The 25,897-nt window shown below is 42.4% G+C and overlaps 1 protein-coding gene across 1 annotated transcript in view; it reads left to right on the top strand.

The window, feature by feature from the left end:
* The window catches only part of LOC145358118 (tenascin-like), a 141,776-nt gene that overhangs the window by 57,239 nt on the left and 58,640 nt on the right, over positions 1–25,897 (top strand). Inside the window, exons 6-10 of the mRNA XM_080211792.1 lie at positions 6,743–6,896; positions 14,648–14,911; positions 17,244–17,429; positions 19,731–19,820; positions 21,145–21,408. Coding sequence (XP_080067918.1) covers positions 6,743–6,896; positions 14,648–14,911; positions 17,244–17,429; positions 19,731–19,820; positions 21,145–21,408 — 958 coding nt within the window. The remainder of the gene's footprint in view (positions 1–6,742; positions 6,897–14,647; positions 14,912–17,243; positions 17,430–19,730; positions 19,821–21,144; positions 21,409–25,897) is intronic.

The following is a 25,897-nucleotide window of genomic DNA, read 5'->3' as shown; positions in this document are numbered from 1 at the left end:
TCCAATTATTGGGACTGCACAGCGTGTTCCTTTTTTACAGTTTTCCCTTGCCTTTTATACTAAAAATAGATAATCACTTCCCCGAAAAGAGCAAAAAAAGTCCAATGATTCATCGCGTTAGATCTGAATTCACGCTAAATCGGGGCGTGTAAAATTGGGGTTTCACTGTATTCTGCTTTTCTGGTCTTCTTGCCAAGTGGACAATCTCTCATTTTCTCACATTATATTTCATCTGCCAAATTTTATGTAGCTAGCCCAGTTCCATTTCTGGTCAACAGTAACCCCCAAGATGTTGGTAGTGGGGGCTTCAGTGATGGTGGAAAGAACTAGAAGCAGACGTAGGCAATTCAGTCCCTCGAACCTGCTCTGCTATTCAATACAATAATGGCTGATCTCATCTCATCTCAGCCTCAACTCCACTTTCCTGCCCATTCTCCATAACTGTTTAAACCCATAACTAATTAAAAATCTGTCCATCTCCTCCTCAAATTTACTATATTTACCTTCCGCATTGGCCGTGGCTCAGGTGATAGCATTCACGCCTCTGAGTCACAAGGTTCTGGATTCAAATCCCGTTCTAGGGCTTGAAGACAAGAATCAAGGCTGATGCTCCAGTTCCGTGCTTCCCCAGTGCTGCACTGTCAGAGATGCCGTCCATCAGACAAAGCTTTACACCAAGGTTCCATCTGCCTGTTTGGGTGGATGTAAACAATCCCTCTGCACCAATTCAAAGAAGAGCAGGGGAGATAGATATTCCTAACATCCTGACCAATATTTATTCCTCAGTTGACATCTCAAGGACAGGTAACTTGTTACTCTCACACTACTGTTCAGGATAGTTTGATGTATGCACATTGGTTGCCACGTTTTTTGCATCCTATAGAAAAATAGAAGATAGGACCAGGAGGCCATTTGGCCCTTCCAGCCTGCTCCGCCTGCCATTCATTATAATCATGGCTGATCGTACAACAATAATATCCCTTAAAAATATTTAATTGGCTGTAAAATGCTTTGAGATGTCCAGTAGTTGGGAAAAATGGCATATAAATACAAGTCTTTTTTTTCTCATCGCACGCTGCTAGTCCTTGCAGTTTGAAAGGCTTCATATAGATGCAGTACTTTTAAAAGTCATCATTAATTTATTTGTGCCACAGGTAGGTTTACATGAAAATCCCCTGGTCCCCACACTCTGGTGACAGTTTCGGTACACCGAGGGAGAATTTAGCATGGCCAATACACCTAACTAGCGCATCTTTTAAAATGTGGGAGGAAACTGGAACAACCGGAGGAAACTCTCAGACATGAGGAGAACCTGCAGACTCCGCACAGACAATGGCCCAAGCTGGGAATCGAACCCGGGTCCCTGGCATTGTGAGGCAGCAGTGCTAATCACTGTGCCACCCACAATTGGGCTGCAAACCGGTCTCCAAGCAAATTGGGGGAGCACCTCCTTAAAAATCACAATAAGTGACATTACCCCACCCCCCCCACCACCCAAGAGTGTGTTTGGTACTTGGAAACATTATTCGCCTAGGAGACAGCCCACGCCATGTTGTCCCCACTGACACTGATATTACCAATGGGGTTTTTCCTTTTAAATTACTGGCAAGTCTACCTGAATGATGTGTAAATGCAAGCCATCCCCATCCCGCAACTTTCTTCCTCTTTCATTCAAAATAAATCCAACGATATCGTTAAGGTGCTTAATTTTTACTTTCGAATCAATCCTCACGTTATCACTGTCATATTTATTTATCCGCTTGTAATGCGGACAGCTGTAAAAATTTTTATACATCTGTTCCTGAAAAATGCATGACTAACACTTAGATTTTTGCCGTTACATGTCGTAACAGTTGACTGTTGCAAGATACTTTCTTTCTTCAAATCCGGTAAGCTACAGCTAACATGATGATACATCAGAAAATGATGTCAGATATTTGGATTGAGTAAGTAGAGAGGAATTGTTTTCAATAGCCACAGGACTTGATGACCGGAGGGCACAGATTTAAGGTGCTTGGCGATAGATGAGACATAGAAGATCCTGAGGGGACTTGACAGAGTGGATGCTGAAAGGATGTTTCTCCATGTGGGACGTGGGTTAAAAATCAAAGATCTTCCACTTAAGATGGAGATGAGATGAGAATTTTTTTTCTGAGGGTCCTGAGTTTGTTTTTTTTATTCATTCATGGGATAGGATGTTGCTGACAGGCCACTGTTTATTGTCCATCCCTAATTGCCTGAGGGAAGTTGGGTGTCAACCACATTGCTGTGGCTCTAATGTAGGCCAGACAGGTAAAGATGGTAGATTTCCTTCCGTAAAGGACATGAGTGAACTAGATGTGTTTTTTTTTGATAATCAACAATGGTTTCATGGTTATCAGTAGATATTTGATTCCAGTTTTTTTTTATCGAATTCAAATTCCACCATCTGCTATGGTAGGATAAGAACTTGGGTCCCCAAAAATTAGCTGAGTTTCTGGATTAATAGTCTAGCGATAATACAACTAAACCATCGCCTCCCCAGTGATCTCTTTTCCCAAGAGAACGGGGGAGGCAGGGTCATTGAATATGTTGAAGCTGAATTTCATATGTTCTTGATTGACAATGGAGTCAAAGACTCTTTGAGCTTGGGGGGGACGGTGGAATAGAACATAGAACATAGAACATTACAGCACGGAACAGGCCCTTCGGCCCACAATGTTGCGCCGACCAGTCTTATTTTTTAATAAAAACATTGACCCACTAATCTAAACCAATCCCTTTTCGTCCATAAACCTATCCACCAATCTCTTAAACGCCCCCAAACTAGGCGCATTTACAACTGCAGCAGGCAGGGCATTCCAGTCCCTCACCACCCTCTGGGTAAAGAACCTACCCCTGACATCCGTCCTATAACTACCCCCCCTTAATTTAAAGCCATGCCCCCTCGTGCTAGCTTTCTCCATCTGAGGAAACAGGCTATCACCATCCACCCTATCTAAACCTCTAATCGTCTTATATGTTTCTATTAGATCCCCTCTTAGCCGCCTTCTTTCCAGTGAAAACAACCCCAAATCCCTCAGTCTCTCCTCATAGGACCATAATCAGATCAGCCATGCTCCTATCGAATGATGGAGCAGGTACGAAGGGCCGAATGGCCTGCTGCAGCCATTAATTCATATGTAAGTTTGTTCATATTGAGGAAAAGCTTTATTTAGCAGCAATTGGTTAAGATTTGGAATGTGTTGCCTATAGAGTGGACAAAATGATTCAATAGCAGTCTTCAAACAGATATTGGATAAATACTTGGAGGAGGGAAGGTTGAAGGGATATAGGAAACAGCAAAGGGTGGGGGGAGTTGTGCAGGGCTTTGGGGAGGTGCGGCTGGGGGGATGCGTTCAGGGTTGAGGAATGTGTGCCGGGGGGGGGGTGCAGTGAGTATGCTAACTGTATTGGTCTTCAAAAAAGCCAGCATAAGTAAGCCAAATGGCTTTCATTTTCTGTGTTGCACTGCTCTGTGAGTGGAATGTGGGAAGATAAGTGGGCAGCACAGCTCCCTCACAGAGCCAGGAACCTGGGTTCGATTCCCACTTCGGGTGACTGTGTGGAGCTTGCAAGTTCTCCCCATGTCTGCATGGGTTTCCTCCCACATGACATGCCCATTAGATGTATTGGCTATGTTAAATTCTCCCTCAGTGTACCCGAACAGGTGCCAAAATGTGGCGTTTAGGGGATTTTCACAGTAATTTCATTGCACTGTTAATGTAAGCCTCCTTGTGACACTCATAAATGAATAAACACCCCAAAGATGTGTAGATTAGGTGAATTGGTCATGGTAAATGTGCAGGGTTATGGAGATAGAGAGGGCCAGGATGAGATGCTCTTTCGGAGAGTCAGTGCAGACTTGATGGGCCGGATGGCCTCTTTCTGCACTGTAGGGATTGTATGATAAAAAGCAAAAAGATGCAAATGTCTGGGTTCCAGAAATAAAAATAAATGAAAGCGGCTGAAAATATGCAGAGATTGTTCCAATGGCACCTGAAATGTGAAATGACAGTTAAAGACCTTCCATCAGGCTCGGGTTAAATTCGACACATACATACAATTTTATTCAGTTTTAATATATGTATTTAACACTGTTTCCTTAAACTGAAAGTGGTATTCACAAGGAAATAAAATGTAATTCAAAATGCATGTCCGTTGGTCCTGCTTATTTTAAGACCATGCTTTATTTTGACCTTTGGAATTTTATTAAGATTAACGTCATGGGGCAGAGAAAACTGAAGAATTAATGATCTGACTCAAGCCAAGACTTCTGGGTCTGAGGCAGCCAACTGTTCCGTATCGCAACAATGTTGTACTGATATTCATGACCAAGCTCCATAAAACACAATTAATGTAATGCTCAGTCCAGCAATGCAGTAAGATTTATAGGAGTGACAACCCAGAGAGACTTAAAGAAACAAATGAGAAAATACTGGGAACATACAGCAGGCTAAGCTTTTAAAGTTTATTGATTGGTGTCACAAGTAGTCTGACATCAACGCTGCAATGAAGTTACTGTGAAAATCCCCTACTTGCCACACTCCGGCGCCCGTTCGGGAACACTGAGGGAGAATTTGGCTTCCGTGGAGTGATATGGAGTTTGGTTTCCAGCTGATATCTGTCATCAAAACCGGAAGGCATTTGAGATTTGGTGGCTGGGATTCTCCCAACCTCATCTGGAGCTGGGATTCTCCAGTCCCGCTGCAGTGAACGGAGATTTGGCTGAGCACCAAATTCTCTGTTCTCGCTTGTATCGGTGGGAGGGCAAACAAGACCAGAGAATTCCGGCCAACATTTTAAAAGCGAGTGTAGAGCTAGGGAAAAGGAGACGTGGGTGGGGTCAGGGGAGGGGGTGGCAGGGTGCAGTGCAGGTTGGAAGGAATGGACAAAAGGGAGGTCTGTGATAGATTAAAGGGTAGTCCTGAGGGATGTGGGTACAAGGCAAAATGAAAAGCAGGCAAATCAGATCAGTAAAGCGTTAAAGGCTGGGTCTGGAGGAAGTGTAAGTGGTTACAGCAGAACCAACGCCAGCATTGACTGTCTGAGAAAATGGGAACACCTGCTTCTGATCTCAAGTTGTTACATTCAGTGTGAAGGCTAAAAGTGTGAAGTGTCTAACTGAAGAATGAGGCGCTATTCCTTGGGTTTGCATCGTGCTTCATTGAAACAGTGTGTGAGGAGGAGGAAAGAAATGTCAGAGTGCAATTGGAATAGAGAATTAAATTGCAAACAATGAGAAGGTCAATGTCGCACTTGGTAAATTCAGGTTTAAAAAGTGAACGTTAAAAGGAAACAAATGAAAAGGTTTGATTGCTTCATGCTTTCTTGAAACATCCAAAGATGTGTGGGTTAGGTGCATTGACCATGCTAAATTGACCCTAGTTTCAGGGGGATTAGCAGGGTAAACGTGTGGGGTTATGAGAACAGGGCCTGGGTGGGATTGTGGTCGATGCAGACTCAATGGGCCGAATGGACTCCTGCACTTGTAGGGATTCTATAATTTCATGGTACTGGCAGTGCAATTTTGACTCTAACTTGCAATTTGTCTCCTTTGCCCTATGAAGATGATGCTTGTATTACTCAATACAATACCAGGTGATGGCTAATGGTATTATCGCTGGACTCTTAATCCAGAAACTCCGTTGATGTTCTAAGGACCCGGGTTTGGATCCCGCCACGGCAGATGGTGGAATTTGAACTCAATAAAAAAGAAATCTGGAATTAAGAATATACAGATGTCGGAAAAATCCATCTGATTCACTGATGGCCTTTAGGGAAGGAAATCTGCCATTCTTACGTGGTCTGGCCTACATGTGACTCCGGAGCCACAGCAATGTGGTTGACTCTCAACTGCCCTTGGGATGGGCAATAAGTGCAGGCCAGCCAGCGACGCCCATGTCCCACAAATGATTTTTTTTTAAAAACTCCAGAGCAAACAGTGGTTGATAGTAATGTGAAATTACTTTTTGGTATTCTTAAATTATTATTTTTTTAAATTTCAATCTGGATTCAGGGACAAATCTCTTTCTTTAACAGTGACATATGTCTAAAGTAAGTATGATAAATCAACCATAAACTCTATCCTTGTTGCCCACTCATCTATAATGCAATAAAGCAGGGTCATAGAGAAATATTAACACACTTCCTCTCTCCACAGACACTGCCAGACCTGCTGAGTTTATCCAGCGTTTTCTGCTTTTATTTCATCTTCAAGGCAGTGTCACCAAGTACATTTGGTGTATATTTTTGCACTGGGAGGTGGTGGCATAAGTGATTTTGTCACTGGGTTAGTAATCCAGAGAACCCAGGTAAAACCTGGGGACCTGGGTTCTAATCTCATCACGACAGACGGTGAAATTTGAATTCAATAAAAAAATCTGGAATTAAAAGTCTAATGATGACCGCAGTCATTTGTTGTACAAACCCATCTGTCCTTCTGGGAAGGAAATCTGTCATCCTTACCCGGTCTGGCCTACATGTGGCTCTAGATCCACAACAGTGCGGCTGCCTCTCAAATACCCTCTAAAGTGGAGGGCAGTTAGGGATGGGCAATAAATGCTGTCCTAGCCAGCGACGTCCACGTCCCGTAAGTGAAAATGCCATGCACCAACCACATGCATCTGGGGTGATGGCTGGAATAATGAAACCAAAGCAATGCAACTCTCTCTGTTTCTTTTATGTTTCTTTGCCCTTCTAACCAAACTTCTTGTCATTGCAGAAAGAAGATAATGGAGAGATTTCCAATAGTCTGAAGCAACCAGAAGTATCATTTGTGCAGACGGGCCTGGCTCCGGGAGAGGAATATGAAGTCAGCCTTCATGCTATGAAAAATAATACTCGTGGCCCATCAGCTAAAAAAACACTGATAACAAGTAAGTAAATCAAAATGTGTTACTTTTCCCCTCCACTTGATTGTATTCTAGCTTGTACAACCATTAGTTTGTGTCAGTGCAATAATCAAGTTATACTGCACGCTGAGTTGATTAAAGTGGCCTCTAAGTGAATTGTATCCAAAAGGCCCCTTTCCTTGGTGAATCATTTCACGTAATAGGAGCAGGAGTGAGCTATAACGCCCATCGATCCCACTCTGCCATCCAGTAAGATCACGACTAATCAGCTACCACAACACCACTTTCACACCTTATCCTAATCTCCCTTGATTTCCTTAGTGTCCACAAATCTATCAATCCCTCCCTGGATATAATAGGAGGATGCAGTTGCCTAATGGCACTATCACTGGACTAGTAATGCAGAGGCCTAAGCTAATACCCAGGGGACACAGGTTCAAATCTCACCATGGTAGCTGGTGGACTTTAAATTCAATTAATAAACTCGAACTAAAAGTGATATTCTCAGTAGTGATGAACATGGAGTGGCACTATGGTCAGCACTGCTGCTTCACCGTGCCCGGACCCAGGCTCAATTCCCGACTTGAGTCACTGTCTGTGCAGAGTCTGCACATTCTCCCTGTATCTGTGTGGGTTTCCTTTGGGTGCTCCGGTTTCCTCCCGCAGTCTGAAAGACGTGCTGGCTAGGTGCATTGGTCATGCTAAATTCTCCCTCAGTGTACCCAAACAGATGCCGGAGTGTGACGATTAGGGAATTTTAACTAACTTTATTGCAGTGTTAATGTAAGCCTACTTGTGACACTTGTAATAAGTAAACTTGAACTTAAAAATGAACCTGTCAATGAAAATCCAGCCTCAGAAGTTATTATCAGGCAATAATGGCAAACTCTGACAGCTTCACCATCATTGTTCCGGCGACCCAGGTTCGAATCCCACTACAGTAGCTGGTGGAACTTGAATTCAATAAAAAGTATCTGGAATTAAGAATCTACTGATGACCATGAAACCATTGTTGATTATCAGAAAAACCCATCTGGTTCACTGATGGCCTTGAGGGAAGGAAATCTGCCATCCTTACCCAGTCTGGCCTACATGTGACTCCAGATCCACAGCAATGTGGTTGACTTTCAGCTGTCCCCCAAGGGAACTAGGATGGTCAATAAATGCTGGCTGGCCTATGTGCCATGAATAAGTAAATAAAAATTACAGGCAAGTAAAATCCAGGCAAGCAAGTGGTCCTGGATACCAAATGTTACCACAGCTGGTCATAAATGGGAGACTAACCAATGCAGTAATAATCTTTATATATTACAGCAAGCAACCTTTGCATAGCCATAAATTTATAATTTCATACCTCATAAAATTCTACCACCAGGAAGTGTAGGTTCTGATGATTCAAGAAACCTGTCAATATGTTCATTTTATTTGCTGTGGAAATGGAACAACTGGCACGGCGGATATGGGAATTGTCCAATCGTTGATTTTTAATTCCCATCCTGGGAATGTTACGATCTTTTGACGCAAATTCTGCTTGAACTGGAACGGGTTTCCCAACGTGGCTGTTTTCACAGGCCGTCTGGAACACGATCATTTTACAGGACTGTAAATCACACACACACACGCATAACCACACCAAATGAATCTTCCCAGTGCTGGATACTAAAAGTTGGCAGACCGGTAGATTTAATTAGGAAAGAATGAGGTAATGGCCACCTGTCAGTTGTAATAAAGTGTTGATGTGGAAGAATGTTGGAACGTTCAGGAGTCCGTACAGTATATGCCTGGCCTTGTTCTACAACATAGAATTTGTACCTGACCACCGTGATATTCAGTATAATATTGAGTCTTTATACTAAGAGATGACCTCAAGTGCGTGCTACCAGATGTTTTGCTTTAATCTATTCAATTCAAACTATATACAAATTCATAGCAGCTGTAAACCCCACTGCCATCTTTTTCTATGCATTAGATTCAAGATTTGATCACCATTGTTAATGTGAATCTTAACTTTTGTAAGCAGATCATGCTACCCATTAGTTTTATATATAAGAGGGTGAGGGGATATTACACTTAATCTTTGTAATTTTTTTAAGTTCAGCCATACAGGCTTAATTTCAGAAGATTGCTACAAATCTTACAGCACCTTTTTAGCCACCAAAAGATTTTATTTGAAAGCAAATTACTGATCTAAATGACGAATGGCAATTTTTCACACAAGTCATTGCAGGGCCTTTTATTAAAAGCACAATGTGTGAGAGGCACATCAGGGCATTTTCTGGCCACGCTCGACCCAAAACCAGAAAATCCCACCCTTTGCGTGGTCACCCCCCCCCACCAACCGTGTACGATGATTCAACGATTCCCGTGGCAGGCAGAATTGGGAAATTCCGGTGAAAATCTGCCAGAAATATTTCTTTCCTTTTCAAATGTAAGTTATTGTTCCTCCTATTTTCAAAGATCTCTGTGAGAAAAGAGTTATAGCATGCCAATACAGTGCAGAGGGAGGCCATTCAGCCCATCTCACTTGCACCGACTCTCTGACAGAGCATCTTTGTCAGACCCAGCCCCACCCTAACCCCATAACCCCACATCTTCATCCCCTTAATTACCCCTCACCTATACATCTTGGGACTCTAAGGGGCACTTTAGCATGGCCAATCCAACTAACCCGCACATCTTTGGAGCGTGGGAGGAAACTGGAGCACCCGGAGGAAACCCACGCAGACATGGGGAGAATGTACAAACTCTACACAGTCACCCAAGGCCAGAATCGAACCTGGGTCTTTGACATTGTGAGACTGCTGTGCTAACCACTGTCGCACAAAGAATGAAGGCCAGACTTAGCATTTTCTGAGTAAGAAAATGAGTGATCTTTCAGAGATATAGGAGATTGTTTTGGGAAGGACAATGTAAATCTGTCTTTCAATTATATTAAGCACATATGGCAAGACAACACAGCAAAAAAGGTGAACTTAGGACTCATCTCGGGAAATTCTTCACACAAAGAGCAATCAACTTGTGGAAGGGATTTCCACATTGGAAAGCTATAACCCTAAATAGATGTGTTCATCAGAACTGAATGGCTTCCTCACTGTAAATACCTTGTAATCTTGTAAACTGACATGATTTGAAAAACTGGCAATACATATCTGGCAACGAAAAGTGTAAATTCATTCAGGATTTTTAACATTTTTAACTCACAGAGCATCTTTTGTGGACGGATATGGTCACCAAGTGGTAATTAAACTGAATCCAACCTCTGTAAATATCTAAAAGTATTTTTGCCTTCCCTGTCATTGTTGTGTTTTGATGAAATGGAAAATATCAAAAACATTTTTTAAAACTCAGCTAAGTTCCATAATGGTGAACTGCGGATAGCTTTGGGCTTCACATAAATGCACACACGAGCACACAAACTGATGTACAAGCAGACACTCACAGGTACACACTCATGTATACACAGGCTCACACATACAAATACACATATACATGCACACGTACAGGTGCAAACACACAAGCATGTAAACGCATATATGCACGTGCAGGTGCGCACACACACATGGCACGTGCACACAGCGCACACATGACACACACACACTCACACAGACACATCCCAGTGTGTAAAAGGATGCAACTGAAGAAATTTCCATGACACAACTGAACCCTTGGCATCATCTAGTTGGTGGAGATACTGCAGTCTGAATGGGAATCTTGATAATGAAGGTTGAAAGATTTGACAGTTGTTCACTTGTGTGACCCTGGAAATTTTACGAGTGTGGAGGAGGAAATTGTAAATCCTGCTGAAACAACACTGAATCATGTTGGCTGAGACCTCGCTAGAGTGGGGCATCTCACAATGTACACTGTTGAGTTAGACTTTATCCTGCACACTTCAGCTTAAAAATGTGTTGCACCCTAACTCGTTGGAAGAGCGCCTGGATAATGGCAAGAGGCAACAGGGCACTTGAGACCTTTGTGAATGGTGGGGCTTAGGTCTTAACTTCACTGATAAGAACAAAGGACTGAGAAATAAACAGAAGGACCGATAAGGGGGGTGAATAGATGAGTGAATTCCGATTCAAAAAGAGAAACACAGAAAATAGGTGCAAGAATAGGCCCTTTTGGCCTGCACCACCATTCAATATGATCATGGTTGATCATGCACTTTCAGTATCCCACTCCTGCTTTCTCTCCACATCCCTTGATCCCTTTAGCCACAAAAGGTCATATCCAGCTTCCTCTTGAACATATCTAATGAACTGACCCCAACATCCTGTCAGAGTCCCATCAAGGTATTATATGTTTCTATGAGATCCCCTCTCATTCTTCCAAACTCCAATGAGTACAAGCCCAGTCGATCCAGTCTCCCTTTACATGTCAGTCCTGCCATCCCAGAAATCAGTCTGGTGAACTTTCGCTGGACTCCCTCAATAGCAATTAGGGAGAATTAGAAGAAAGATTCGGTTGGGAGAGAGAGAAAAAAAACCCAGAAAGGAGAAGTATGGAAATAATTTCAATCCCAGATATTTAAAGTTTGAATAATGATTCATTACCTGAAGGAATAAGACTCTGGGCCAGAGAGGATGACTAGCAGTAATTAACAATTTTCATACAAATAAGTTGATAGTGGACTGGATTATTGAACTGGAAAAATTGATGTCATTGAAGGGGGATGAATCCCCAGGGTCTGATAATCTGTATTGCAGAGTACTTAAAAGAAGTGACTCTAGAAATAGCAGATGCATTGGTGGTCATCTCCCAGGATTCTATAGACTCTGGAACAGTCCATGCAGACTGGAGGGTAGCTAATGTCACTCCAATATTCAAAAAAGGGTGGTAGAGAGAAGACAGGGAATTATAGACCAGTAAGATTAACGTTCGTAATGGGGAAAATTCTTGAATCCATTATTAAGGATTTTATAGTAGAGCATTTAGAAAGCAGTGGCAGGACCTGACAGAGTGAGTGTGGATTTATGAAGGAGAAATCATGCTTCACAAATCTGTTGGAATTCTTTGACGATGTAACTAGTAGAGTTGACAAAGTAGATGTAATATGTTTGGACTTTCAGAAAGCATTTGACAAAGTGCTGCACAAGAGATTATCGTGCAAGATTAAAGCACGTGGGACTGGGGGAAGTGTATTGAAATGGATAGAAACTGGTTGGCAGAGAGGAAACAAAGAGTAGGAATTAACAGGTGCTTTTCAAATTGGCAGGCAGTAACTAGTGGGGTGCCACAGGGATCAGTGCTGGGACCCCAGCTATTCACAATACAAATTAATGATTTGGATGGAGGAACAAAATGTAACATCTCAAAGTTTGCAGATGATACCAAGTTGGTGGGAGGGTGAATTGTGTCATGGATGCAGAGATTCTTCAGAACGATCTGGACAGGTTGGGTGAGTGGGCAAATCAATGGTAGATGAGGTATAATTTGGATAATGTGAGGTTATTCACTTTGGAAGCAAAAGCAAGAAGGCAGATTATTACCTGAATGGCTGTAAATTGGGAGAGGGGAGCTTGCAGAGGGATCTGGGTGTCCTGTGCACCAGTCACTGAAGGTAAGCATGCAGGTGTAGCAGGCAGTAAAGAAGGCAAATGGCATGTTGGCCTTCATTGCGAGAGGTTTCGAGTACAGGAGCAGGGATGTATTGTTGCAGTTATATAGGGCCTTGGTGAGGCCACACCTAGAGTATTGTATGCAGTTTTGGTCTCCTTTTCTGAGGAAGGATGTTCTTGGTCTTGAGGGAGTGCAGCAAATGTTTACCAGGCTGATTCCAGGGATGGTGGGATTGGTGTATGAGGAGAGATTGGCTAGGTTAGGATTGTTTTCACTGGAGTTCAGATGAATGAGGGGAGGATCTCATAGAGACGTACAAAATTCTAACAGGACTAGACAAGATAGATGCAGGGAGGATATTCCCGATGGTGGGGGGAGTCCAGAAACAAGGGTCACAGTCTGAGGATTAAGGGTAGACCATTTAGGACGGAGGAGAGGAGACATTTCTTCTCTGAAAGAGCGATGAGCCTGTGGAATTCATTACTACAGAAAGCAGTTGATGCCAAAACATTGAATTCAAGAGGCAGCTCGATATAACACTTGGGGCAAATGGGATCAAAGGTTATGGGGAGAAATGATTAGGCTACTGAGGTGGATGATCAGCCATGATCGTAATGAATGGCGGAATAGGCTCGATAGGCCAAATGGCCTCCTCCTCCAATCTACTATGTTTCTACGATCCCTGACCATTTGTATGTTTATATAATCAGAAGAATTATGCTTTCCTTTGGACTTTAAATGTTTAGCTTAATGTATTCAGATGAAATTCCTTTGCTCATTATTTGAAGTGAAGATAATAACCAGTCTCAGAAAACAAAACAGAAGAATTCCAAACCAAATAGGTAATTACTTGTATGAAAATATTCAACAAGCCTAATTTCCAGGCAGTTATCCTTCTCTCGTCCTGTGGAAAATGATCGATTTTCAGCTTGGTGCATTTCCAATGTGTAAATTATTGTAGTTTGGAAAATCCAGCATAAATTCCTTAGTATCCCAAACTAGTGATATTAGAACAGATAAGCACGGAGGCTGAAATAAATTTTACCCCAGGCCTCGTCAACATAAATAAAGAGTATCAGAGGCATCAGCTCGGCACAAAGAAATTAGAAATAGAAGTAGGCCATTTGGCCCTTTGAGCTGCTCCACCATTCATTTTGTTCATGGCTGATCATCAAACTCAATGTCCTGATCCCTCCCTCCCCTCCCTCCCCCCACGATATCCCTGAATCATTTAAGGTCCAAGAGATATATCTAATTTCTTCACCTCAACACACCTTACCTGTCAGAGTTAAATCCAGTATGATGAAATCAATGGAAAGGCAAGGCAGCCTCATAGTAGCCTACGGCACTCCTGCTCCTTTGGACTCCATCAAACGCAAATATTTTTCCGAGTTTGTGGCTCTCCAGCAATGCCCGGAAGGAGCACTTGTCACGATACTCAAAATCAGTCGCGCCCATCAGATTTTGCAAGATCCAAGTAATGACACCAAAGAGGTCCATGAGGTCAGCCTCTTGGAGTATGAGCTCCTTGATTGGGCAGGCAATCATTATCTCAATCAGGAAGTCTCAACTGTGTATCTAATGAGGGACATCAGGTCTACTGTCACTCCAAATTTTGACTGTGTACCTAAAGCTCTCTTCGGAGTGGAATGGAGTTTATAGAAGCTGTGGAGGTTGATTGACCATGTTAAATTGCCCTTAGTGTCAGGGGAACTAGTTTGGATAAACACATGGGGTTATGGGGATAGGATATGGGTGGGATTGTGGCCGGTGAGGACTCAATGGGCCAAATGGCCTTCTGCGGCACTGTAGGATTCTATGAAATAAAGGGATTTCGTGAAGAGACGCCACCCTCTGAGAAAATATTTCAGTCCAAGTGGGCCAAACAGATTTTGGAATCTGCACCTGAAATTAATGCAGGAAGTTATATTCCAATATTGGTGTCTAAGCTAAAAGCTCTGAACCAATTTAGGGGTGGCCTGAACTCTCCCATAGTCAGAGCACCATCTGCACTCATTTGTTATCATTGCATCAAATGTCGACCTACAAATGATAACAACAGTGTTAAATTTAGAACTCACTGTCAGGCGGAAGATACTACTTTCAGAACATGATATATACTATCTTAATTGTTTTATTCAACCCTCTGGAAATTCAGTGAGGCTTGCAGGACCTTTAAAGTGATGAATGATGCAATTTTCTCCCTAATCCCGTAGTGATTGATGCGCCGAGCCAAGTAGAAGTAAATAAAGTCACAGACACCACGGCTCACATTACCTGGTTCAAGCCATCTGCTCGAATTGAAGGGATCAGCCTGTCCTATGGGATTCTGGGCGGTGAGAAGACAACTATCGAGCTTCCTGACACGGAGACAGCCTATTCCATAGCCAGGCTTAAGCCGGACACTAGATACGAAGTTTCTGTGGTTTCTAAGCGTGGGGACACGAGAAGCGTTCCAGCCGTCAGTACTTTCACGACAGGTAAATCAACATTGCTAAAGTGGCAAAATAATGTATAACAATTCCGTATTGTGCTGGACTATCATTAAACCAGCTTGCGTGATATGTAACTATGTCAAATATAATTTTATGATGTTAAAGGTGCTATATAAATGCAAGTCATTGTTGTATTATCATAGCATGGTCTAATATCATGTACAACGCAGTCTATTCATGATTCCGTTTCTTCTTTGCAGTAAAAATATCCAATCATTTGAATTAATGAGAAACACAATAATATGAGAATTTAGTGTCAATAATGAATCAAGTGATTTTAATTAGCTACCGTTTCCCATTAAAATAGCATGCCACATAAAAACATTTTGTGTTCCAGACTCATCCAGTCCTTCATTGACCCGTGACCTTAAGTTCATAGGTCATGTTTTTTAGGCCTCTGGCTGTGGTCTTTGCACATCTGGCCCATGACATTCTCTTCACCTGGGATAATGACCAAGATTGCCCCTGCCCTCCCCCAAACACACACCCCCACCACCCCCCACCCTCCTGTGGCAAGTTTATCTGCTGCAGAGATGGCTGGCATTGGCCACTGGTGGAATCTTAACCTGTCAAAGTCTACAAAGTTTTGTATGGCTCACCCGCTGTTGGGGGAACCCGCTGCGCAGGAGGAATTGCCTTCAGAGGGACAGGAAGATCATGCTGGCGGGAAGGACTGGAAAATCCCACCCAGTGTCTGTGCATTCCCATACCAATTGATCTCCAGTTTTAAAAAAAAAAGTAAAATCACCTGGCCATTCCTCATTCCGAAACCATGGGATCCTGCTTTGGAATCATAGAATCCCTACAGTGCAGAAGGAGGCCATTTGGCCCATCGAGTCTGCACTGACCACAATCCCATAACCCCAAATATTTACCCGACTGATCCCAATGACACCAGGGTCAATTTAGCCTGGCCAGTCAACCTAACCTGCAGATTTTTGGACTGTTGGAGGAAACCAGAGCACCTGGAGGAAACCCATGCAGACACTGGGAAAATGTGCTCACAGACAGTGACCCGAGGCAGGAATTGAACCTGAGGCAGCAGTGCTAGCCACCATGCTGCTCAATGTTTCAGACGTGCATACCCCAGTACGTGAGCTCTCTATGGACAGTTGAAATCTTGCTGCAAAATAATTCCCAGTTCTTCATAGGGTTGTGTCTAATACGGTGACTCTACAAAAACAGAGCATAAGATCATGCTAAGTTGCATTTGTGTGAGGCCTTCACTCTACGCTTGATACTGACAATAAGTTTAAATTCCAGCATCCTGCAGTATTCTGCTAATTTTAACTTAGCCTAGCACTACGATTGGGCAATATAGGTCGATTCGGTAATCTATTCTGACCAATTATTTATCAAATCAAGATATATCAAAGATATATAATGCAGCTTTAACTTTTGGTGGTCAATAAATATCTCTGAATGTTGTTATATCACTTCAGAATTAAAAGATTTAAGGTACACCACTTTAACTGTGAGGATGTTAATTGATTTTCTCTACATTTCCTCAAATACATCATTATTTTGTCAGTGAGTTGAAGTTAGAGTAATTCTGGCACTTAGCTACGTCAAGTGTCAGATCAAGCCCTAGATGGGGTGTGGTGTCTTTTTATTGTCAGCCTGGATCTTGTTTTTCTCTCTTGTGGGGACCTTGAATTGGATTTGATTTGAATTTGGTTTTTGGAACAAGCAAGGAATGGATTCGTGTCTGCCCAGTCTAGTCTGCTCTGAGTATTGGCTTTCCTTAAGAAAGAAGTAAACACTTTTTTTTGAATCGTGGTATTTCGAAGTACTTTGAAGTGAAGTGTCTGTTAAACTGCAATGAACTGTATCCTGGAGGGCGACCAAAAGTTCTTGTAATGGGCAGCATGGTGGCACAGTGGTTAGCACTGCTGCCTCACAGTGCCAGGGACCTGCGTTCCATTCCGGCCTTGGGTGTCTGTGTGGAGTTTGCACCTTCTCCCCACGTCTGTGTGGGTTTCCTCCGGGTGCTCCAGTTTCCTCCCACAGTCCAAAGATGTGCAGGTTAGGTTCATTGGCCAGGGTAAGTTGCCCCTTAGTGTTATGGGGACTAGCAGGATGGGGTTATGGGGATAGGGCCTGGGTGGGATTGTTGTTGATGCAGGCTAATGGAATGTAATAGAAGCTAAGACTTTGGAAAAACAATGCAATTTTACAAAATCCAGTCTCAACGGGCCAAATATCCTCCTCCGGCACTGTAGCAATTCTATGATTTTAATCCAGTGCTCTTGGTATAGACTTCAAAACCTCCTCACTTGTACTTTTATCCCTTAATGCTATTTTTTTTTACATCTAGATCTTGATGCTCCCAAAAACCTGAGGAACGAATCTCAAACAGATAACAGCATTACCTTAGAGTGGAAGAACACCAGAGCTGCTGCTGATAGCTACAAGGTTAAATATTCACCATTGGCAGGAGGAGAGCACAAGGAAATCACTGTCGAAAGAAGCACTCAATCAACCACCAAAATTAAGATTCCCGGTAATATTGACTATAAAGTCAGGGTATTCTTCCAAATCCAAAAGATTCACATTAAATCCAACGTTGCCTTGGAGTGTGTTAACGTTAATTAGCTTGTGCTAAACTGAAGATGACTGGTTAGAATGTGGGCCGTAACTCTCCGGCAGTTCATGCCGGGGGGGATTCTCCAGGCCCACCGACAGTGCGGCCCCGCTTGCAGTCTTCCTGCTGGAGCGAGATGACGTCAATGGGAATTTCCACTGTCAGCGGCGGGACCAGAGAATCCCACCGCTCGCAAACAACACCTCCCGTTGGCAGGAAACACACAGGTGGGAAGCCTCATCTGACCCCACCTCATCTGACTGGAAGACATTTGAGTTTTTAATCATATGTTAAAAATAAAAGGAGACCAAAATGTGGTCTCTTCACAACATGGTCCTCAGGTCCTGGCAATCCAGCCCATGAAATCCATATAATTTCCATTGCGCTTTGATTCTTTATTTACCACTTGGCGCTGTTTGACTTTGGAAACAACTCGTTCCAATATTTACAATGACTTCAGCGGTTAAACTGGCTTTCCCTGCACAGAGGATCTGAACAGAATGCAATGTCCATGTGTCTTTTCCATTGTAGCTAAGAAACATCACCACCATTGCCTCTTTTGTGAATCAAATCCTAGCACGCCATGATCTATTAGCATTGATCATTCGAAAGATATGCAAGCAAATTAGAAATTTTGATGTGACCTCAAAGGCTTCATTATTCGTAGATATGATGGGGAGATGCCAGCATTGGACTGGGGTGAGAACAATAAGAAGTCTCACAACACCAGGTTAAAGTCCAACAGGTTTATTTCAAATCACGAGCTTCCGGAGCACTGCCCCTTCAGCAGTTTAGTCACCTGATGAAGGAGCAGTGCTCCAAAAGCTTGTAATTCCAGATAAACCTGTTGGACTTTAACCTGGTGTTGTGAGACTTCTTACTGTTCGTAGATGCACAGCCTGCAAAAGCTAGGTGATCCATGTAAAGATGTATATGATCATTCCCAAATCTAGGGACTGTCTGAAGAGTCTCTCAGATATGCTCCAAGGTGCTCTTATCCTGTATAATAATTGCAAGTCATTATCATTTCCAGATTGCTTTTCCCCATTTTGAGTATCTGTTGGCAACATCGTTGAATTATCACCACAAATTTGGGGAAAGATGTAAATGATCTAATCGATTATCAGAACAAAAGCCGCCAACTAGAGTGATTATTTAACAGCGTCCAAATCTTCAAAACAAATATTCCTTTTAAAGAAAGCCCGGAGTTTTTGCAGCTACCAGTTCATACCACAAAAGTTTTTTTTTGAAAGAATACTTTGTTCAAACTAAATTTGTTGGTTAAAAAAATGTGCACATAAAACCTCTTTATTACATGTTGAAATGCCTCAAAGAACAGAATGGGATCTTTTGGATCACTATTATTATTAGAAGCAAATGATGGCAGGCAAGGCTCTCTTCATTAATTCTTACATTAGTGCTTTATCTACCAGGACCATGTGGAGGACACAACACCTTACCTCAATTTCTTTTCTCCTCTTGTTGTCTTTGGTGACGTAAACCCAAACATGTCAATTCTGAGAACCACAGCTTTGTGTTTTCTACTGTTTTGAGCCTTGATTGTAGGCCTCAGACTATCTTCAGAATCCCTCATTTCCTCAAAAAGAACTGCTGATTAATATATTTTCGTTTCCTGGGTTTTTTTTGCTTCACAGAATGGGAAGCTCAGTCCCCTCCTAGAGACATAGGACAGGATCTTAGGTCCTCACTCTCCATCTGCGAGATCGCCAGCGAGGGCTCAAGATCTGGAGAATCCCAGAAATCGTGAATCTCACTGGCGAGATCACGTTCTCTGATTTTTGCCGCCACTCGTCAGCACCGGAATCAGGTTCGTGCCCATAGCGGACAAGAACCTGATTTCCATGCAATTAAATAAATATTAACCTAATTAATGAATCCCCTCACCAGATGTTCCCCCTCTCAGTAGATGTTGTCCGCTCGACAAAGTTTACAACAGGTCCACCCAGAAGTGAACCTGTCGAAGGGATCTCCAGGGGTACAAAGATCACTATAGCCCCTGGGCGGGGGGATATGACCAGGCAATGTTCTGACAATGCCCCTGGCACTGCCCCGGCACAGGTTGGCACTGCTAGGTTGGAAAATCCCACCCTATGTGGCTGTGTTGTATTATCAGAGTAATGGATTTAAGAGCAATATTCTGCTGCTTTGTAGTTGCATTAAATGTTTGGAATTGAATAAGAGCAATTTTGCATTCTGCAGATCTGCAGCCTGGTACTGAATATGGTTTTGGAGTTAGCGCCATTAAAGACAACCGAGAGAGTGCCCCTGCTACCATCAACGTAGCCACAGGTAAGACTTGGGCATCAGGTACAAAACTGAGTTGATCAAATATTGTACAGCAAAAGGAGAATTTGAAAGGGCAGTAACTATTCTGGGCATCACATCAATGTCTTTAGGAGTGAGCTGCTGATGAAAGAATGCAGTCACGGATGGGAGGAGGAGGAATAGACAATGTGGCCTGTCCGGTCTAGTCCGCCATTCAATAAAATCATGGCTGATGTTCGACCTCAACTCCACTTTCCGCCCATTCTGCATATCCAAAGACAGAAAGTGCTGGATAAACTCAGCAGGACTGGCAGAGAGAAACAGAGTTAATATTTCAAATCCAGTATGACTTCCGAAGACGACTCATATTGGACTCAAAACTTTAACTCTGCTTTTCTCTTTCTACCAAAGCTGTTGCAATTTTCCAACACCTTCCAGTTTTATGACTGACTTTGAGTCTGGACTCTCAGAATTACTTCACCAGGGGTAAATGGAAAGTGTCAATGCACCTCTCACACTTCCAACAATATAAAAGGCTTACAAATGTTTTTAAAAAAGAAAACAGATGTTTAATACGTTTATGGACACAACATATTGTATAGGAACTTTGGAATAAAGCTACTTCCACTTGGGAGGAAAATCTTCATCATGTCTCATCATAGTGTCACTTGTGATTTATGGAGACTTTCTGGAGTAAATTGAATGTGGCAAAGTTTCCTACTGTGAACTTTGTTTAATGCATTAAATTCAGCACAATAAACCCTAGTTACCAGACAACAAAAGCGTTCGTATCATAAACAAAATGTCACAATCGATGCCAAAATTGTCTATCACATTATTACCAGAGAAAAGCTAGTTACTTGGAAGTTTTGTTGCACAAGAAATATATTTATTAATTTAAAAAATGTGAACCAATTTCTTTCTGCGACCACTAAGCTCCAGATCAGTATTGTTAGTTACACACTGTTTTTCCTCCAATTTCTCCCCCTTTATCTACTGACCCTGAATGGTTAACAGCCACTGGTTGCTTTTCAACATTCAATGAATGTGTGAGTTCCTCATGTATCAGTCAAGATACTGAACCTCTCAGGCCATAGCGGGTCACACCACCAAAGCCAGTGATGGATCGCAATCTGGAACAAAGACCACGGCTGTTCTATTTTCTCTTTCACTGGCCAGTTGTCCAGAAGTCAATTTTTGAATCCCTTCCATCGCCCTCCGATGGAAGGGAAAAGAATCAGGGATCAAACCTGAGACCTTGGTCCAAGGTTCTACATTAGGTAGCGTGCTCAAGCCCAGGCACCAAGCGCAAACTGCACTTAAACTTTGTCATTATTTACTGCTGCAGACTTGGACAGCCCAAGAGACTTGAAAGTGACCGAGACAACGGAGAGCACAATCACTTTGACATGGAAACGCCCCGTGGCAGTAATAGATCATTACTACATCATCTATATCTCATCCTCTGGTGAGAGGAATGAGAAGATTGTGGCTGCCGACGCTATCTCGTACATCCTGACTGGGCTGAACCCCGCAGCCGAGTACACCATTATCCTAATAGCACAGCGAGGTAAACAGAGGAGCAGGGCCTCCACCACCAGTGCTTCTACAGGTAAGGAAGGACCTTTTGAGTGCCGTTTCAATCTCTTCACTGTTTGTTTTCTTTTTAAAAATGCTGCTAAAATCTGTGTTGCTTGTGTCAAGAGAAACATTTCAAGGAAGTTCTTTATTTTCAGAGGTTGCTGCTTCTTTCCAAAGCACAGAGGTGGGATTGTTAGGTCTGCCCGTCATGTGAACTGATATGATTGGGTGTAACACTGCTTTCCCAACCCGCTTTGGTTTTACTCTCTATTGAAGACAATAGTGTAATAAGTCCTCGGAGGCAGAAGCCCCTTCACCAAAATTCCTTTATTTACAAGTCTGACAACTGCATACAGCGTGCTTTCAGTTCAGTCTGCACTAGGAGTCTCAGAGGAACTGCTTAAAGCAAGAGGCTCCCCGACCGGCCCGTCAATTTGGCCCTTGATCGGAGAGTTCGTATTCCAACAGGCCCACCTCAATTGCCTGATTAAAGTCGTCACAAAGAGAGGGTAACATTATGCGGAGTATTAACTTATCTTTTCCTTCAGCCCAATCCTGTGAGCTTTCTGAGGAACACAGCAGGTTAAAATGGCAAGCTGGAAATGTTAAAAGTAGAAGTTCATCAGTCCAAATAGCTTTGAGTAATGGATTCTCCTTTTTCAAGCAAAAGCATAGTTTGAAAGAGTAACGGGGCCTATCTACGTGATCCGGCACAAACTGGTAATAAATACATGCATGCATAAATGTAGCGATGAACCTGCATCCAGAGCCTCAAAGAACAGTAGTATATATTTGTTGATCCCAGGCCTCCCAATAAAAGTGGCCTATAGATGAAGCCCCTTGCTGTTAACTCACCTTTGCACAGTCAGTTCTGTGGTGTAAATGCATTTGCAGGTGTAAATAAGATAGGTTGCTGGATTCATTCAGTTTGACTTTTAATGACGCAATGTTTGGGCAATGCTAAATTCAGCTCGGGCAGTAATCTGATGTTACAGAATGCATAATAAAGAATTTAAATGAATATTGAAACAGGGAGCCGGGCCCCAGCCTTTGCCTCTGAGGTTATGGAATAAGAATGTTAGCACACAGTCCAGGTCTAATCCATCATTTCCGCTTATGCAGGCTCACTGACAATTCACATCCTAGTCTTATCCTAATACTGATGTCAAATTCTGAAAAAGATCCATAGGTAGGGCAGAATTACTTTTAAATGAAGGAAGCAAAAAATAAATTGGATCGACTATTGTATGATCTTGTGACTACTGCATAAAACATCACAGCACTGAAGATTTATTAATTGTGTGCCGAGTACACCACATGATGTGGAGTCAAACATACCAGCCAAACAAAACAGCAGATTTTATGTGTTTTTTCTCTTCTGCACGATATTAAACAAATTCACTGTTTTATAAGGATATAAGCAGCTCCCTTATTCCACTCAACTTTAACTACTAAGACTGGTCAAACGTGACTGAAAGTGGAAAATGGAGTTTATTTAAAGTAATAACATTATTCAGATTGCCAGACGAACAGTCTGCGAGCCTTTCCCTTCAGAGACAATACAGAGAAAGCTTTCTCCGGTGCAGAATTAATACACCATCATTCTTTTGTGTTGGAAGCCATGCTTGCTTGACCTTTGAGCACGTTCATACATTTAATGGAAACCCTCCCACCCACCCCGCAAAGTTCAGCAGTTTATACAGGAGCGGGTAATGCGTCTGCATTTTTCTGATACTTATTCAAGTGGTTGGATTTACACACCGCTAGTCTGTATTCAGAAAATTGCCTCCCTTTCCCTCAGTAGAGTAGTTGAACTAGCGCAGGCAACGAAGGTCAGGTGTGATGTGCAGAGGGATTGATCTCAAGCTAGCAATCGTGGGTTGTAGCAATTGAGCTGAGCCTTCTTGGGGTATCAAGGGAGAAATTTGTAGGAATTTGTGATCACACTGGAAGTGCTCATGTGTGAATGTCAGGTGAGAGCGTAAGATATAGGAGCAAAATTAAGCCATTCGGCCCATCGAGTCTGCTCCACCATTCAATCATGACTGATAAGTTTCTTAACCCCATTCTCTCACTTTTCCCCCACAACCTTTATCCCCATACCAATCAAAAACCTATTTATCTCTGTCTTAAATGCACTCAATGACTTGGCCTTCTGTGGCAATGAATTCCATAGATTCAGCACCCTCTAGCTGAAGAAATTCCCCTTCATCTCAATTCTAAAGGATCACCCCCTTACTCTGAGGCTGTGCCCTCAGATTGTAATCTCCTACTCATGGAAACATCTTGCCCCCACATCCACTTTATCCAAGCCTTTCAGTATTCTGTAAGTTTCGATGAGATTCCCCCTCATCCTCTAAACTCAATCAAGTACAGATCCAGATGCTCCTTATGCGTTTTCGTTCCCAGGATCATTCTTGTGAACCTTCCCTGGACCCTCTGTAAGGTCAGAACGTCCTTCCTTAGGTGCGGGGTCCAAAATTGCTCACGATATTCCATTAGTGGCCTCCCCTGATTGACATATTTGGCTGATACTGAGGCTCACATACAGAGCTGCTGCTTTGATAGACGACCACAGATCAATTTTCCGTGGAACTGAGCTCCAGGAAGCATCTAGTGAAAGGAAAATGAATAATAAGCAGGGAAAAGGAAATCAAAACTAAATAACAACTGGAAAATATTTCCCTTCAGACTGTGAACTCACAGTATCTCATCATTTGAAAACAACAAAATTCTCACCCATGCAGCCTCTGCCTTAATCTTATATAACTAGGTGACGAGCCATTGTTCACGAGGGTCTATAGGCGTCTTTTTCTACTAGAGACAGACAATTGAATCTGGGGCATGATTCCATATCGAGCATGGCGCAGGTGGGGAAACAGGTCCCAAGTCTATCCCAGCTGGTACAGGAATTGATCCCAAGCTATTGGTGTTATTCTGAACAACATATTAACCATCTAACCGACTGAGCTAACCAGCTTGCTTCCATTTGAAAAAAAGATCGAAGTCCTAATGGGAAAATTAATATCTACTATGTACCAATATAAAGCTGCCAAGAACAACTAATTAAATTTTCCAGAGAATTAGAAGTAGAGAACTTCACCCACCAGCTGAATAAATAACGAAATACATAAATGCACTTATAATTTTACTTTGATTCTTGTTATTTTTCCTCTTCGTTTTTAGTACTTCCAAGCTAAAATAAAGTATACAAATTGTTTTTCTCATGCACTGTAAGGGTAATAACCCTGACAACGTAATCTCTTTGAGGTGCGACAGGACACTTTAAGTACATCAGAATTTCCTAAAGTTTTTAATACTGCATCCTCCACTGACCGGTTCTCTTCAAGTTACCAAAACTATGTCAAACTCCCAGCTTTTTCTGGCCTTTTTGTATCTATTTCCAAAGTTGAAAAGCGAGTAGGCTTATTAACAACTTATTATATAAACAATGAGAACTTGTTTTTTTGGTATAGTTTAAGCAGCTTTGTTAAGTATTTACCCATTCGGAGCTCGACCCTTTCCACTTAAAATTTCTGAATCTCCAAATAAAGATAAAATGTTGGAAACGCACAAAGTCCATTGGTATCTAAAGAAGAGTATGTTGGATTGGTATTTGGGCAGCATGGTGACACAGTGGTTAGCACTGCTATCCTACAGTGCCAGGAACCCAGGTTCAATTCCGACCTGGAGTGACTGTCTGTGAGGAATTTGCATTCCTCTCCATGTCTGTATATGTTTTTTCCGGGTGCTCCGGTTTCATTCCACACTCCAAAGATATGCGGGTTAGGTTGCTTGGCCATGCTAAATTGCCCCTTAGTGTCAGGGGGATTAGCAGAGTAAATATGTGGTGTTACGGAGATCGGGCCTGGGTGGAATTGTTGTCAGTGCAGGCATGATGAGCCTCTTTTCTGCACTGTAGGGATTGTATGATTTCCAAAGGTAGCTCTTTATATTAAACCAAGCTATGAAATGGGGCTTTTAAACAGAAGCTATTCAAGGGTCATTTTTGTTTTTAGATACTGATGGACATGCTGTTTATTTCCAGCAGTTTCTGTTGCGTGTCTATACCATAATAGAATCATTGAATCTACAGCATGGAGAAGGCCCTTCGGCCCAAATTGATCCATGCTGACCAAAAACCCTATCTAAGCTAATCCCATTTGCCTGCATTTGGCCCATATCCTTTCCTATCCATGTATTTGTCCAAGTGCCTTTCGAATGTTGTCAACGTCCCTGCCTCAACCAGTTCCCCCAACAGATCATTCCACATAAGTACCATCTTCTGGGTAAAAAAAAAAGTTGCTCCTCAGGTTCCTGTTTATTCTTTCCCTTCTTAACTTAAATCTATGTCCTCTAGTTCTCAATTCCCCAACCCTTGGAAAAAGAACGGAGTGCATTCACCCTATCCATGTCTCAAATAGAAAATGTTATGAAGCATAATGGAACCTAAGGCTTTGAAAAAACAGTGCCGTTTTACAAAATCCTTTAAAATAATTTGTCTAATCTTGCACGATACT

This window comes from Carcharhinus amblyrhynchos, chromosome 25 (assembly GCF_965287045.1).
Source record: "Carcharhinus amblyrhynchos chromosome 25, sCarAmb.v2.hapA, whole genome shotgun sequence".
NCBI classification, from domain to species: domain Eukaryota; kingdom Metazoa; phylum Chordata; class Chondrichthyes; order Carcharhiniformes; family Carcharhinidae; genus Carcharhinus; species Carcharhinus amblyrhynchos.
This window is presented reverse-complemented; position numbering and strand designations above follow the sequence as displayed.